General features: G+C 44.5%; 1 protein-coding gene across 1 annotated transcript in view; it reads right to left on the reverse strand.

Moving 5' to 3' along the window:
- CRIM1 (cysteine rich transmembrane BMP regulator 1) overlaps positions 1-17647 on the reverse strand; it is a 937771-nt gene that overhangs the window by 591926 nt on the left and 328198 nt on the right. The window contains exon 3 of the mRNA XM_078648622.1: positions 3301-3543. Coding sequence (XP_078504748.1) covers positions 3301-3543 — 243 coding nt within the window. The remainder of the gene's footprint in view (positions 1-3300; positions 3544-17647) is intronic.

The raw sequence follows: 17647 nt of genomic DNA on the forward strand, positions 1-17647 counted from the left end.
TTTTAATTACTCAAATATCAGCTTTAAATATATTTTGGAAATTTAACTGGTTTTCTCCAAACATCAGCTTATTAATTCTGAAAATACAGAAATTTTAGTTTAAAATAAATGCTTTTCAATTTTGGAATGTGTACATTAATTCAACCAAGCAAAAGCTTCTAATTTAGTTTTCTGTGCTGCACACAGGAAAGCTACTGATAGGTTGCTGAAGAGCTACCCGTAGCCCACGAGCAACTCATTGGAGACACCTAATCTAAACAAACTATGCAAATCTAAGATTCAAAGGGGACATGTTTTTGATTGCCAGGACCGGAACTCATTTCTCCTGAGTAGCATACAACCAGAAGGGGAGATCTTCCAGTCTTGACCGCAAAGACATTCTTGGCCTGATCTGACATCCATCACTCCGGCCCAGTCCCACTCAAGAGCATCCAGTCGCCCACTATATCATGTTAGACTCTCCTAACAAAACGCTACCCTTCGGAGACGTATTGACAGAATACCCTTATTGAACTCGCTCACCCGCTGCTCTGCTGATTCTCTAACACACTCCTGTCTCCCAGCAAAGTGCACTGAGGCTGTAGCTAGTGCCAGTAAAGCTTTACCCAAAACCCCACCTGATTTCTCAACATCACTCTTACCAATACCAACTGACTCTTGGGTTCTATTCAGGTAAATTACCTGAAACCATCTGTTTAACTATTTAGATGTTTTTTCAGATGTCGTCTCTATAAATACATTGCTTTCACATGATACAGGGAATTCGTCTGTAAATAACAAAGAACACAATAATGCATAGCAAAGAAAGCAACTCTGTGATATTTCCTAATTTGGTGGAAACTGTTCATCTTAAAACAAAACAATATGTCAGCAGTGACACCTACATTTCTGTAATGAGTGTATGGATTAGTCAAACACTATTACACTGAAGTCTCATCTCAAAACAGACATTAGAGCCGACAATTTTAAGGAGTACATGGTGGATCATTGATGCACTTCATTTTAAAATCAGATTTTTACTATACCGATCCCCCAAAACAAACCTTTATAAACTCTTCCCCTCAAAACCACTTTTTACATATCCAAAAGCCCCCTCCTACTGCTATGACCTCCAAAAAAAAAGAACAAAAAAAATCTCACTTCTGTCCCTCCACTATCTTTTTCATTCAAAATAACAGATTAACATGTTCACTTCTCAATTTCCATATTCCACTATACTAATTCACCACTAATCCTTTATGGGTTCCAGAGTAGCGTGCTACTCGCCAATGAAGCGCCTCAAAACCCCATCAAGTGGTAGGAAGAGCTATATAAATACAAACCTCTTTCCCTCTTCTATCCCGCAACCTACCCTTCTCTATCCAAATAACTGAATAACATATCCACCACTTAAATTACTTCATATTTCACTATACTCATTTTTCAACCCTAATCCTTTATGGGTTCCATAGTAGTGTCCTAGTCGCCAGAAAAGCGCTTCAACTCCCATCAGGGGAAACAGGTGCTACATGAATGAAAACCTTTCTTCCCTTTAATCCCTCCGCTACCCTTCTCACTTCAAATAACTGACTAATATCTACCACTGAAATTACTTTCCTATTTCACCATACTAATTCAGCACTAATCCTTTATGGGTTTCCGGAGTAGTGTGCTTCAAGATTATGCAATCTTTCCGAATCTGAATCCAAATAACGGACTAACCTATAACTGACTAACCTATCCACCACTCAAAATTTTCTTGCATGTTTCACTATACTAATTCAACACTAATCCTCTATGGGTCCCGGAGTAGTGTGCTACTCGCTGAAAAAGCGCTTTGATGCCTCGTCAGGAGTAGTAAGCGCTATATAAATGCAATTACCACAATACCACCACAATTTATATTGACAACATCTCACATGTTCCACGTTTTTCTTAATTCATGACGCACCCTAAACTAATTAGAAAATTAAAGCTCCTGAATTTGTCTTTGCTATCACCACTTACATGATTTCCACCTGTAACCTGCAAACAGTGAAATGAATCACTATACCACTTTGATACTTCAAAGTGTTTCTTTTTTTGAGCCCCCAAGTGACAATCGCATTTTCACCAGCCTTCAGCCAAAGAGTCTGAAGGATTGCTGTGACTGGGTAAGTCAAAATGAAGTGAAGAAACAGGGGGTTCCCTTGGCGGACAGAACTAGACCATTAGCCCATGTATTAGCACAGGTCTCTAACACACATAGTATGCGAACAGAAATTTTTTGTTAAAAACAAGGGGGATTTTTCACTTTTTATTTTTGTTAAAAAAACATTTCATACAGAATACAATTTTCACACAAAGTACTGACTGGCTTGACGAAAATATTAAGAGTACAGCTCCTACATGGTGCAAGCAGTACCAGATTTTCAAGGAGGTCTGAATTTGGATGTCTAGCCCACAGCAGTGAAAGCAGTTTGAGTTGTTGACAATAGCTTAGAACTGTTAAGCGCTCCAGGTTTCCACAGATTTCTAATAGATGTTTCAGCCCATTATACTAAGGGCATTCATCAGGCATGGTACCTTATGAATTCCAATGCACAATATGCAAATAGTGATGTCATAAAAAATATTTTTGGAGTTGAGGGGACGGAGGGAGTCTCTATTGTAAGGAATGGAATTTTAGGATAGTAATTGAATGTCCAAATTATAAAGTGAGTAGGTAAAGGAAAGTACAAAACTCATAACCACAAGCTTGAGCAAACAGATTTGAGTACATTTCCCCAAATAAGTGGAGTGTAATGGAATCAAATATTGCTTTGGTTTCTTCTTTTGTCTTCTTTGAGGGATGATGTTAAAATGCCTGTAGACAAATACGGCCTATTTATGTCACTTAGACTGAACGATCAGCCTTTATATTTGAGTTCTCGCAGCAGGACACGTGCATTTCTATCCGTGATAGTTACATTTCAATCTTGTGGTTTATTTCAGTGTGCTAATTCGCATCGCTTTCTCATTCAAAATTATAAATCTTGCTTCTTAGTAAATTTGCCTGATTAATAGGAGCAGCAATATTTGAAACAGCAGCATTTAAGAGGTTTTTGGTGAACAGATTGCTAAACAGCATGATAAACATACCACCCCCATTGGCAGAAAATGAGGCATATAACGTGACCTAACATCAAGCAGGCATTCTTATTGTACTTTCTTATTGGCTGTTGTCAGCATGCTAAACATATCTGCAGCTTCAGAACTGAATACAGCCAGGAAATGTGATTGGTACTTTTAGCAGCAAAGTTTAATTTCAAGGGTAACTTGATTTTCAGAAATCCCGCCTACCTGGTTTACATTCATAGAGGTCGCAACATTCCCCCGGCTTCCCTGAGGCCTTGGACACCAGGATGTTCAAGTAGCCTGGCTGGCACACTTTGCGGAGGCATCCGGCCGGGTTGCACACACACCGGCTCGGGAGGGGGCAGCACTCGCCAGGAGGGGCATAACCTTCTATCAGAATGGAGTCTTCAGGACACAGAGGAGAGAACTGGACCTCGCAGCGGGCTTTGGAGCAGTCAGGCTTCTCTTCTGAAAAAGACGCAGAAATAAAAGGTCACTTCATAAGTGCTATGTTGTAATTACTGAAGTACGTTTTATCAACCTGGAAACACCGACTGAAATGAGATTAAGAATTTAATTAAGTGATAAAAAAACAACTTATTTCATATGTAACTTCCATTGCTGTTTATAACATGTATTTATTATCATCTTATCTCTAGGTATCCATATTTATTATGTAATATACAAAAATTAACGTGTAACTAAATATATTGCTAAATATGTGCCGGCACTAGAAGGCCTGATTGGTTTCAGCACTACACTCAGGCACATATAACACAATAAACACCCTTAAGTGAAAACCTTATTGCACAAGCATGCCCCTGTAGTTATTTAAGGGGATCTCGTCCCTTTTTTTATTTTTATTTCACCATAGAGCCAACCTGGGCTGTCAATCTACAAACACACTGACCTTGCAGTTATCACCACCTGCCTGGACAGTCACTCAAAAGAAGATCTCCTTTATGTATTTTCCGATTTTAAAGATTAATACGGACAGGGGAAAAGATTGATTCCCATTTGATTTTATGAGTAAAATAATAATCAAGAACAGAAAACTGTTCTATGAGGCTTTTTGAAAAAAACAAGATCCTGGACCATCCACTACAGGCATGAACAGCACAAAAAAGAAAAGAAAAAAATATCCCAACAATGGGGGCCTCCGGGTTCTGGAGTCATTTGATCTTGAGAAAATATATTTTATTTCCTATAAAGGCTCTTCATGTGGGAGTCGCATATCATGCGAAGCTGCCTCTTCTCCAACCTCAAATCTGACGTTTGTTTGAATTCCCTGCCCTAATTAAAAGGCATTTCATGAGAAATATGAGTTCCTGGTCTTCATTTTTTTTGGACAAATTAACAGCAGTAGAAAAGCTGCAAACTATAGGGTAATAGCAACATTCTCAGCCCATGCTTACCAAATGTTTTGATTTGCAATGGGAATAAAATAGAAATGTATGTTTACATAATGAAGTTACCACCTCTTCATGAATGGCTGCAGACTCCCTAATGAAGTCAAATGTGTGCTCTGTAACGTTGCCTGTTAGATCCTTCAGTACAAAGCTAACTGACTGCATTACATAGGGCATACCTTTGAGGGGATGGGGCATAACGACCAGAGCGGCCGACTTCGGAGACAGATGGAAACGAGGTTTGAGTCTCATGTCGGCATCAACATCCTGTGATTCTGGGCAAATCTCTTAATCTCCCCGTGCCCACAGTTCAGGGCCTTGAGTCCCTTATGGGAGAATTTACAATCGTGTGTAAAAGGATGTTAATCGTCGAGAAGCCAAGTGAAATGATAGTCAACAAAACGGACCCTCAGTTAATGAAACCTCTGAACAAGTCATTGCACAAGCCATATCCAGTACTTAAAAAAAAAGCCCTGGGATAGTCAATAGTTTTTTAAGTATGCAGAGCAGTCTGTGAGGCCCTGATATCAATTTATCAGAAGTTTCATATTAGGATAGGTCAACTACCCTTGCCTTTGACCCCACCTTGTGTAAGTCCTAAGCCTTAGATCAGGCGCACTATAATTGTTATGGGGTGTTGGTACCAGTGAACCAAAGACTACAATTATGAGATGTAAATGGTTTCACGAGTGTCTTTGAAGAGGAAACACTTCTACACACTGCCCCAGGGGATATGAAGGGACTGCCCAGCATTGTCCTCCTATCTAGAAATTTTAAAGCAGAAACAGACTTTCCTAAAAAGATGGAGGAACCTATGCAGTGACGATAATTAAAAGTGCTTTGATTAACTCTTAGAAAGGAAACAGTATCGGTGCTAGGATGCAGAAGCAGCAGCTTCTTTTTATCTAGGTGCTTTCGCAGGGCTTCTAGGCCCTTCCACGTGTAAATATCAGCCACCTTCAGATTAGATCTCCTCTGGGCAGAGGGATTCTTTTTTTTTCTCTCCAGAGTTTTATATAGCACAAACTTGACCCGAAGGTATCAGAGCGATTTACATGAGCACCAGTTGCGTTACACAAGGACACATTCATTTTTATGTTAGGCAACAGGGAGATTAAGTGATTTGTCCAGAATCATAGGATGTTGAGCATCATTACAGAGACTTAAACACGGTTCCCCAGATTTGAGGTCAACCGCCCTAGCCCTTAGGCAAAATTCTCTCTCCCTCATTCTACGTCAGAGGAGGCCATTCTGGAGATGAAGTTGTGGGCTGGTTCGTATAGACACACGAACAGTGGTATAACGAAAAGTGAGGGGTCCCCCTGCAAATTACATTGAGGGGGCCATGCTCCGGATTTAATCAGGAGCTCTCAGGCCAAAGTACTGTGCTGAGGGGGCCCCCTGTAGCTCGGGGGCTGCGGGCCTGTGTTACACCACTGTACATGAAAGGTGCAGTATGAAAAACATCTGACAATGTTGCTTCCAGGTGAAATTTGTATTGTAGGTGCAGTGCCTCCTGGTTGGAGGCGTGCACGTCAAGAATCTGGATAGTTTGAGTGCAGAAAGACTACCATTTGTGGAAGCTTAACTGCTGAACTGGGGTTGAGATTATAAGCAGAGGTACCCTAGTACTCAAAATTATCACGATGGAACAAGAAAACTGGCAAAAGAAAAAGCAATCCTCTGATGAACTTACAAAATGAAATATGACAGGAATTGAGTAAGTGACAACTCTTAAACTAAGAAAACAGGTCAAACTTGCCTATTCTCACTGGGAGCACACACATATTGAAAAAAACAGAGTTACTAGTGAGTGGCCACGCAACCGGTTTTGCAAATCTTAAAACTGTTAAATTTTCATGTTAAAACATAGAAGACCACAATAATTTGTAAGGAACAAGTTAAAAAAAATATATATTTTTTTTAATTCTTTTTATTATAGAAATACAAAAAAAGCAAACGGCAGATGCCTTACATTACGGAGTAATCAACAGTTATACAGATCAACAGTGGATAAGGTACGGAATCTCATAAATCGAATGCAAAATATCTAGCTACCATGGCATGCGAACGTTAGAACACAGGATATACCATACCGGCCCAATCAACACATTTCGTAAGAGCCGCCACCCTGAGTAGCAGAATTTTGAGGGAGAAAAAGAATCAAAAAGTTTGAGTGGCAGGCAAGTGTAAGAGAATTGAACCATAACAACGCAACGATCTCCCTTCGTTCGCAGCAATTAAAGGCAAAACATTTTAAAGGATTTCTTCCGCAGCTTCACCCCTAGGATCCGTCCACTCACTAATCAATACAACCCCTAAGGAAGGCATCTGATGACAGAAGAGAAACAGGCTAGCATACGTGAAAAACTAAAAGAAAAAAGACATAACAAACCCCAACCGCCTACCCTGCACCCCTGCATAAGGTCCGCCCCACCCCAACTAGCAGTGTGCCTGTCGCCCCAATTAACTGTGTTCTAAATATAGAAAGAAAAAGTGGGGGAGGAAATTGTCATATGGCTCCCGGTCCCCCTTCCCCCCGTCAGAAACAACGACCCCTGTATATGTAACCAAAAACATTCAGGATATTAAAACATAACTAACAGGGGAGGTGATAAGCACCGCCCAAACCTCCGCTAGAATAGTGGTAGCAAACCCATGTCCTTTGAAGCGACGTTACAAGCCCCTTTCAGTAAATCTCAACCTTGGCCCTTACGGTCTACAGTACGAACTCCCTCCAGCGGAACCACTCTCTCTACAGGATAAGCGAGATAGAAAAAAGGGCCAAAAATATTCAGTCCATATGAAGTCAATAGTAGTAGTCCATGACAGATCCCAGCCTCACGTACAGACCCCCCTCTCCGACAGCAAGTCCCAAAACCGTTTCCTCCCAAGACACGATGATGCTGCCGAGGGGGATGAATGTAAATGTAAATGTAAATGTACAGGAATTTATATAGCGCAAATCACCAAGCGGTCTCTAAGCGCTTGCTTAGGGAACCCGTCCTGGTATTCCCCTGTGAGATAACCCCGACAGGGTATCCGCAAGGTGAAAGCCAGGCATCCCGCCGCGAGGGGCCGTTGTGGAGATTAAGCAAGCTATTGCCCAGAGTTGCAGAGTGTGAACCCGTGAATCGAGTAGGCACTGGAGCGAGAATTGTCAGTCCATGGACATTTTAGGACTCAAGACCCCGCCGAGCCGGGAATTGAACCCTGGTCCCGGGATGACCTCTGCTTCCAGGTCTGCCTCCTCTAACCAGTGAGCCACACTTCTCCACATGATGAAGTCATTGTTGCGGTTCGAAAGTAGTTAGCGAGAGGCTCCTGGAACGAAGGGATGAGCGGGTCCATCTTCATCGGAAGAACTGATAGCTGTGGAAATACAGTCCCAATACCACAGTTACGTTCAGCTATTTGGTCACTGACCAAGGGGTCAAGCACTGGATCCAACACTAGGCCATCATCCATAGGCAAGGTAGTTTCCGTGGGATGCCCCGCAATTTTGGGCTCTTGCAATGAATCATAGTCCGGTCTCAGGCGCTCAGTCCCTGCTGCACAAACGGATATCTTATAAATCAAGACATCCAGATGCGAATGTAAGGCTCCGATAGCCATCAGGACGGTCCTCAGCGACGGTTCGATTTCCGTCCGACCCATCTCCGTTCTGTGATGACTAGCAGGATTTTGGTCCCCAGAGCCCGGTCCTCCGGGGAAACAGGCCAGAACGGAGCGGACGGTCACGGAAGGCAATCGATCTTGCACCGCTCTGCAATCTATTCTCCGCTACCGCGGATGGGGACCCCGGCCCTTTGAACCAGGGGAGAGGGCGTACCCGGTCTCCGGGACGGGGGACTCCAGAACACGGCCACAGGAGCGTCGCGGCACCTCTTTATCGTTGTTAAGCGAGCCAAGCGACCGCCGTCAGAATCAGGCAAGATGACCTCCGCAGCGAGAGACCGGACCCAACCTGGGTCCCACGGCCGATGTTGTTCAACTATAGCTCGGCCGGGCCAGTACCAGAGGCCCCGGCTCACCAGCCGGGTTAGGCCGCAAATTGCTGCACGGTGTAACTTCGTCAATCAAGTTCACAAAACGCTCGGGATTGCACCACCGGGGTCAGCAACTATTCATCCACCTGGAGGTCGGGCGTGAAATCAGGATATTTAACAGGATCATCCGACGGAAGACGGAGGTCGGCGGAGCCAGGAGCCTAAGCGGCCATCTTGTTCACGAGCGTAGTTCCTCCCCAAAAAAAAGAAAAAAAATATATGTTTTAAACTCCGAGTCAAACTGTTATATACCCTAGTAATGATGCCTGCCACAACTACGCACAAACAGTTCCATGCAGATATAGCATGCAGGCAATGAGACTATTGGAACGGTTGTGTTCTAAGACATGCCAATATATATTTTTTCTTTTAAATATGGATTCATAGTCGTTTTACACTAGGCTCTGTGTACTTTTAATAACAAGAACATTGCGTCAAAGAAAAGGCATTTCAAGAAAAAATGGAACTGTCACACAGTGATCACACGGTGTCACATAGTGTTCGTTCCTGTTTGGGCTTCCATGTGCCAGAAACAGTGATGTAATTTCAATGCGACAACATTCTAAATTTCGGGCCGAGAGAGAGGAAGGACTTATTATGGAAGAGATGCTATTGCTTTTTAAAAAAATCAACCCTTTAATGATACGTTTGTGAGTGAACCGCGCTATTCTTCAAAAAGGAGGGTGATTAAGGAAAAAAAATTGCACAACTCAAAATTGAGGGAACGTGGCGCCCAAACATCTTCCCATAGTTCTGTGCGTAGTTTGAAAGCATCAGTACAAGACTGAGAGCAACGGTATTCATTATTTCATTAATCTCACAGGAGACCGAGGACACTCCAGAGAGCCCATTAGCCAAGTGCCTCTTCCGAGGCCAGACACGCTTTTGGCGCGCCTCTGTGGACGAGTAAACAAACCCTGCTTCCCGACAAAAGGTTGCAGAGTTCTCCTTTTGTTTCCTGCGTCACAAACAGCGGCAGAAACAAAAAGAGCCGGCCTAGAAGCATCCATTTTCCTGTCTTATTTCATTTTTTTTATAGCACTACTGTCATTTCCATGCAGTCACAGCGCCACTGATCTATTCTGCCCGAAAGACGGAAAATAACGGTCCTTAAATCATACTTCTAAAAGCAGCAAAAACAAAGCCATAACTGAGCGTCCTTAGATTTTGGCTCTGGGGTGTGAAAAAAGAACACGCAAAACTACAATAAAAAGATTTACAGTAATTATCATCCAGGCCGCGCGTCCTTACACATCTTTGGCAGCATTCAAGCGCAGAAAATCGGTCCACCAGGCAGGCAACACACAATTTCTTATTGGGCTTGGGTTATAATTACAGATACCGTTTTCATAAATACTGTTTAGCGTCTGTCTTAAGTGGCAACTTCATGCGTGACGCTCTTCCTAATGACAACGCTTGCTTGACTATTAAATTAAATTTCGGATTCCTTTACATATTTTATAAACTCACAAGGTTTGCAGATGTGCCACACAACTTCCTGCCCACTCCACTCTACAAGCCCCCACTAGTTTAACATTCATTGAATATGAAAAAAATGAGGAGGGGTGGCTTCCATTTGGAACGACAGACGGCCAAATAGCAGCCGGTGTTATGGACTAGTGGCGGGTGGGGCATAGGTGTGGGGGAGAGAATAGGGGGTCGTGGGTGGGCAAAATAAATTAAAAAAATTACTTACCAGCAACTGGCCGCGTCGCACTCATCTGCTCCTCTTTTCCATACATAGGGTCCTAGACTGCCCTGTGGCCAATCCTGAAGCTGCTCTCATGCATGCGAGCAGCTTCAGGACTGGCCTGCGCACCTTTGATTTGTACTCAGAGATAGACTGTAAGTCTGTGCGTGCTCTCGCAAAAATGCAGCTCGCAGCTCGGTTGGAGAGAGCTTCACTGCACAGGACAGTTAGGCCGGCCTGAGACGGCAGGCCAAACCGTCATGCGCACTGAAGGCAGTGCCCACCACTCCTCCTGTCATCCCCCTGGCCCCATCCCAAAGACTCGGCAGGACGGGAAAAATAAAACGTGTGTTTATAATCGTTATTTTTCTTTCCTGACATTTTTGGTGGGTGATGCTCCACCATCATAGATGAGCCGCTGCTGCAGAGGGCACAGACATTAAATATGAGGCTTAGTCTGACAATGAGAGATCTCAGGGGCACAAACAACTAAGTCAGTCTCTCTCAGGTATCTTCCTGACAGCAGCACTGGCCACAGGATTAGCGGCAAGGTATAGGGTTAGGAACAGGGTGTGGGCGGGGCTTAGACTTCAGGGTATTTAGAGCATGTGAGGTGAAGAGTTCAGCCTCTTGCTGACCCAATCGCCACAAAGGCAGATTGGCAAAATTAGAGCCAACCACCCAACATTGGAATAATGTCAGCAAGAGTATGAAGGTGGACGAGTGAATAAAAAGTGATGCCACAACAGGACAGGCATTGTAGTTTTACAGTCAGGCGGTAGTTTCAGGAGATGGAGTCACAGGTTTGACCGGGGGAGCACATAGGAGGGGAAGACAAAGTATGGGGCTTTGAAGCAAGACAAGGGGAGTTCCCTTGGGGATGCCTGGTGGCGTGTGAGAGAGAGTGGGGAATGCAAGGAAAGGCTGTGAACGAAGTATGGGGCTTTGAAGCAAGACAAGGGGAGTTCCCTTGGGGATGCCTTGTGGCGTGTGAGAGAGAGTGGGGAATGCAAGGAAAGGCTGTGAATGGAACCAGAAGGAATACTGTTGTGGGGAATGGGGAGTTCGTTGGAGGAACACCAATACATAAAGTGGCCTTTTGTGCTACAAATGGTTTGTGATATACTGGTTTCTTGCACAATGTACAGTGTCTCAGGTACGACCATGTTTAGCAATGCGGTACAAAAGGGGGTGGTGATGGACGGAGCATCTGAACCAATCAAACACTCACACCCAGTCAACAGGTCTGGGTTTAATCCATCACCGTTCTTTAGCCCACTCTGCCACCCCAGTTCAGACATGGCCATATACAAATCAGTCTGACCCTGGGCCTCATGGGAACAGTCCAGCCCGAACTGCCAAGCCATGCCTTCCCTGGACCGGAAACAAGCTTCCGAGGACCGGTTTCTGGCATTTCAGCCGTCTTCAGCCCAGCTTGCTTGAATCCAGTGGCAAAGTGAGAAAGGGACTCACGTCTGAGCATACCCTGCCAACTTATGGCAAGCAATGCGGTACAAAAGGGGGTGGTGATGGACGGAGCATCTGAACCAATCAAACACTCACACCCAGTCAACAGATCTGGGTTTGTGAGTGTTTGACTGGTTCAGATGCTCCGTCCATCACCACCCCCTGAGGTTCCGTGAATTCTGAACCCATGTTTTAAGTGTCATGGTTCCATTATGATTTTGGTAACACTGAACCGTAACTAATGAGTTCGGCAAGTACGAGTGTTTTCGCCATGTTACACACAAGGATTCACCGTGTATTTGAAGATTCCGTTCTGAACCTTGGTTTCCATTTTGTGCAAGGTAGCCATTTTGTGGTTGCCCTCACATAGGCCGATGACTGCGGCTGAATGAGTTTTTAAGACCCGTATCCTTTAGCTGGGGTTTGTGTTGACTTTTACATGACCCAAAATGAACTGACCTCGTTGCCTGAAGCCGACCTTGCTGAGCCAGTTCTTGCCTGCTAGCTGATCAAGACTAAGATCAGAGCGCAGGACATCATAAAGTTTACTACACACAAATATGCCTTATCCTACTCTTACCTGTTTCTGTCTCTTTCTTTATGGTCTATTTATGATATGGGTTGTAGCCTCTTATTATGGGTTCGTACGGCCAGTCTAAAGAAGAATGTTGGGTTTGTCCGATGATTGATCATGGGCCGGGCAATTGAAAAGTGGGTTTTACCGTCATGCGATACCTTTGGTGTGAATACATGTGATTGGACAGCTCGTAAATGTTAGGTATTTGTCTGGAATGTGATTTTTGGCATAAAAAGTGATGACTTGCTTTGTAAAGTTGAGCAGTCTCCTGAGAACTCATACCGTGATGATTTCTAGGACTTCTGTTACTGGCTGCAGTCAATAAAATCGATCTTTGACGACACCACGAAGAATCCCGTGTCTCTGTATTCTAAGACAGGTGAACCCGAAGACTTTGGGCGTGCCCCTGGCGCCGCCGGGTCCTAAATAACCCGGTTCTTCAGTTGGCGCCCAACGCGGGGCGACATCAAGCGGTACCGGTCCAAGCCTGAAGATCGTGAGGAGCTTCGTCAGGAAATTCCGGAAGAAGGGCCCCCACTCCATCGACCCCCGGTATGTCGAACGTGGACTGAAGGTCTTTGCTGCGAGGTTTCCCGCTTTCTAGACGGCTACGAAGGACCGCTGCCTTGACTGCCGCCCTGTCTTGGACCCCCTTTGTGCAGCTTTGTAAAGCGAGACGACAAACGGGTCTTCTGGTGACGTGACTGATACCTTAGTTAAGTATACGTGGGTCGCTCCCAGTTCTTTGTTTTTGGTTCTTTGAACACTTAGTTTTTGGGTCTTTGATTTGGGTATTGCAATTTCCAAAGCCGAGGGACTCGTATATTTGCGAGACTATTGTTGTAGATAATCCCTTGAAGTTTGAAGCTAGATTAGTGAGCGAAGATGCCTAGTCTTAGCAAAATTAGAAGGATATTCTGTTGTGGCTGTAACAGGGATTCCCGATTGGAGGATTCATGTCCGATACCTCCAGTTGGAACTCCGACTTATGAACTCTATTCCAAACACAGCGTGGGCCCCATTACGCTCAATGAAGTATGGGTCCGCTATACTAGGAAAGATGGGGTTTTACGATGGCCCCAATATGGTAGTTTTGATGCGGAGATTTTAGATAATTTAGAAACGAAATTGTTCAGAAAGAAAGTCCGGCCGGCAATGTTTGACTCCTTTCGCCTTTGGCGTAAAGAAGCCAGACAACGAGAAATCCAACAAGCTAAAAAAGATAAGAGAGAAAAGGGGTTGTCGATAATGCAGGCTACCAAGCAGTTTAAAGAAGACGAAGAAGATAAAGCAAATGAGGTATCAGATAGGCAACATAATATGGCTATTGATAAATGTTATCCAGCATTGCCACCTCTTCTTGAGAGGGCGACAAAGGACCCTGAAAAGGACCCTTTAATGTCACATCTATTGAGATTACCACCCCCTTATGCACAGAACGCTACGGCACCTCCCCCACCTCCAGTTGTTCCACCTCCTGGTCCTGCTCACCCACCGGCTCCTCTTCAGCTGGTCCTTCCTCCTGCGGCCCCGCCTCCTCTGGGGCCGCAAACTTTGCTATCAGTTTTGCCTGGACCTTCTTTGCCTTACTCTCCTTTACCTTCGACTTCTGCTACTTTGCCTCAAAATACTTTGTCTCCTGTCCTTATGACGGCTTCTCCTTCTGCTCGACAACGGATGGCCGAAACGGTTACTGGTCTTTTGTCTCCTTTCTTTGGGTCGTCGAGTATGACCCCTGTTTCTGCGCGTAAACAACTGTGTAGTCAGTTACCTAGTCCAGAAGAGCGGACAGTGTTGGATCTCCTGGTTCGCAGGTGGATTTAGAATGTTTCGAGGTATAACTTAGAGTCAGTTATGGATGTTTTCCTGCAGTGGGAAGCACCCAAGCAAAGATATGTGTTTGTTGTAATGTGTACTTTCTTCCGTGAGGAATGGGCAGATAATGATTTGGGTTCAGTCCCCGTAGAGTTGCTAAATGTCCAGTCTGAGTTTGCGAAAGGGACGATAGTGGGTCCCGGAATTGAGGAAGCAGTTGCGATGGTACTTGCATTAAGGAGCGATTTCCCTTCTCAGCGACTGTTTGAGCCTGATTCCACAGTGAGGAGAAAGGTACGACAATATCCAATGAGAGAGGTTCCCCCAGTTTGGAGAGAAGGGGACGCAAACGCTAATCCGCCTGTTCTGCCTCATTTTCAGAGAGTATGGGTACATGTACCATGGAAGTGAGTAGACGTTTTGACCCTTAAACAGTCTTTACCTGATCCCCGTAAGAATCCAACTGGCTATTGCAAAGAATTGTCCCAGACAGTTGACGCATGGATCATGAATTTAGCCGACATAGATATGCTGTTGGGTAACGTAGTACCTCAACCTCTATGGGCAAAGATTCGTCATGAGGATCATGCGATTGAATTAGGTGACTCATGGCTCAATATTGCTGCTGCGGACGCCAGACAAGTTGGTGGTTCTAAGCCTGAGCCTCTAGTGGCAGATCTACCTGGCAGAATTATAAATCTTATGAAAACGATGATGCCAGCGTTACGAGTAAAGTGGGACAAGTTAGCAGCATGTAAGCAGAAGAAGGACGAAAGTGTATCTGATTTCTTCACTAGGTTTGAAGAGACATTTATAGATCATAGTGGTCAAGATATGAGTACGGAAGGTGGGCAAAGATTGTTCGTAGATAAGTTTGTCTTTAACTTACTTCCTGAACTGTGTAATAAGTTGAAAGATTCTGAGAGTTCTTGGGCTGTTTCCTCGTCGGCCCAGATATTGGCGACTGCACAGTACTATGAGAATAGGGATAAGGACGAGAAAGACAGAGTAGAGAAAAAGACAAAAGACTTAAAGACAAAGGTTCTTTTGCAGCAGGCATATCCGCCTCGCTCAAATCAGCAAGAGTTACAGCAACGCCCACAGTTTCAGCAACCTCCATCGTTTCAGAGACTGCAACAGAAGGCTGGGTATTTTCCTCCAAGACCACCTTTGAGCCTGAATCAGTGTGCGTATTGTAGGGAGGAAGGTCATTATAAAAATGAGTGCCCTGTTTTATGACAACGCGCGAGTGGTATACTGGCCCCGAGAGGTCGTGGTGGTTTCCAGCAAGTGTCTAGGGGTAGAGGACGTGGTGCGTTTCCCCAGAACGAACGTTCCTTTCTTCCGCAGAATTCTATGAATTGTTTTGATCAACAGAACATTGCGTCTGGTCAGTCGACTCAGTACTATGCTGATGACTATTATGTTGAGAGTGAGAATGCTGACTATAATGATTGTTAGGACAGCCATGGACAAAGAGAGGGAGTAGTGTCTGTTCCAGTAGATCAGAGTGGGCCTTATGTTGCAGTAGTTACATCAGGTGTGGTAGCGCCTTTTCTTTTGGATACCGGTGCAGCGAAGAGTTCTATCATGCACTCTAAATTCCCTGGCGCACCTTTGTCTGGCTTAACGAACGTTTCGGTAGGATTCTCTGGCGCCCCAGTTCGTAATCCAGTTTCTAGTCCCCTGTCTCTTTCTGTAGGGCCTTGTGAATTGGAAGCACCTCTCATTTTAACGACAGGTTGTGGTGAGAATTTGTTAGGTTTGGACTTGTTGAAAAGGTTGAATGCAACATTGCATTGTTCTCCTTCGGGAGTACAGCTTACATTGGGTAAGAAAGTGATCTCTCCGATTTATTTGTCTAAAGATCGGCTTCCACCGGAATTGCGTTCTCTCCCTGATACTCTTTGGGCTACTGGTCCTAATGATGTGGGTCTTTTGGAGATTCCACCTTATGTTGTAACGCTTAAAGCAAATGTTAAATTGCCACGCATTCCCCAATATAGGATTTCTAGCGATGGTGAAAGAGCGCTCTTAGCAATCATTCATGATTTGATTGAGAAAGGTGTGATTGAAGAAACGAGAGGTAATGTCTGTAACAGTCCCGTTTTGCCTGTCCTGAAGCGCACTGACTCTTCTCAGCCACCTGTCAACAGGTTTGTGATAGACCTTCGAGAAGTTAATAAGATTGTTGTGCCACAGTTTCCTGTTGTTCCAGACATTACTGCTTTGCTGACTAGTATTCTTGCTTCAGCTGCCTGGTTTTCGGTTATAGATCTGAAGAATGCTTTCTTCAGTATTCCAATTGCTGAGGAGAGTAGAGATATTTTTGGCTTCTCTTTAGGAGGCCGAAGCTTCCGGTTTAAGCGCGCTCCTCAAGGATATTGCGAAAGTCCTTCCATTTATAGCCAGGCTTTGAAAACTCAGCTTGATACTCGTGTTGCCTGCTGGTAATGCTCTTATTCAGTATGTTGACGATTTATTAGTGACTGCTGATGATGAGGAAACTTGTAAAGAAGCTACTCTTTCTTTGTTACGACATTTGTCTGACTTGCATCATAAAGTGTTACCTTCAAAGTTGCAGTATTGTCGCAAGAGGTGACCTACCTAGGTCATCTCTTGTCGAAAGAGGGAAGAAGGTTGACCCCAGAACGAATTCAAGCGATTGCTCAAATGACTGTGCCATGTACGCAGAGAGAGGTACGTGCTTTTCTGGGTATCACGTCGTATTGTAGACAGTGGATTCCGAACTTTTCTTTGTTGGCAAAACCTCTGTTGGCATTGACTTGTAAGGATATACCGAACCCTCTTCCTTGGTCTGACGATTGTCAGAAAAGTTTTTCTGAGTTGCGTGATGCGTTGTGTTCTGCTCCAGTGTTGGGTACTCCTGACTACAGTAAGCCTTTTACACTCTACGTCCACGAGAGAGAGGGTTGTGCATTGTCAGATTTGACTCAACAATTCGGTGATAAGCAACGTCCATGTGCGTATTTCTCGTCGACTTTAGATCCGGTAGCTAGAGCGTTGCCAAGTTGCTTAAGAGCTACAGCGGCAGCGGCTGTTTCTATCCGACAGTCTGCTGGATTGGTGATGGATAACACGTTGGTCGTGATGGTTCCACATGCAGTGGATACTTTATTAAATAGAACCAAAACTCAGCACCTTACTAGTGCGAGGTTGTCGGGTTATGAGTTGACGCTTTTGGCTAGTCACGTGCACATCAAGCGATGTAATATATTGAATCCAGCGACACTGTTGCCGATTTCTGTGGACACAGATGGTCAGGAACAGCATGATTGTTTTCTTAGAACGGAGGAGGAAACGAAGGGTAGAGTCGATTTGAAAGACACTCCTCTTTCGGACCCTGATGGTACGCTATGGGTTGATGGGTCATACTACAAGCTTCCAAATGGCGATACGACCGCAGCTTATGCCGTGACGACATTATGTACGATTGTTGAAACTGCACGAGTGAGCTATAATTCGGCGCAAGCAGCAGAATTGATTGCATTAACGAGAGCGTGTATTTTATCTGAAGGAAAGAGAGTGAATGTGTATACCGATA

This window comes from Lissotriton helveticus, chromosome 6, assembly GCF_964261635.1.
Source record: "Lissotriton helveticus chromosome 6, aLisHel1.1, whole genome shotgun sequence".
NCBI lineage: Eukaryota > Metazoa > Chordata > Amphibia > Caudata > Salamandridae > Lissotriton > Lissotriton helveticus.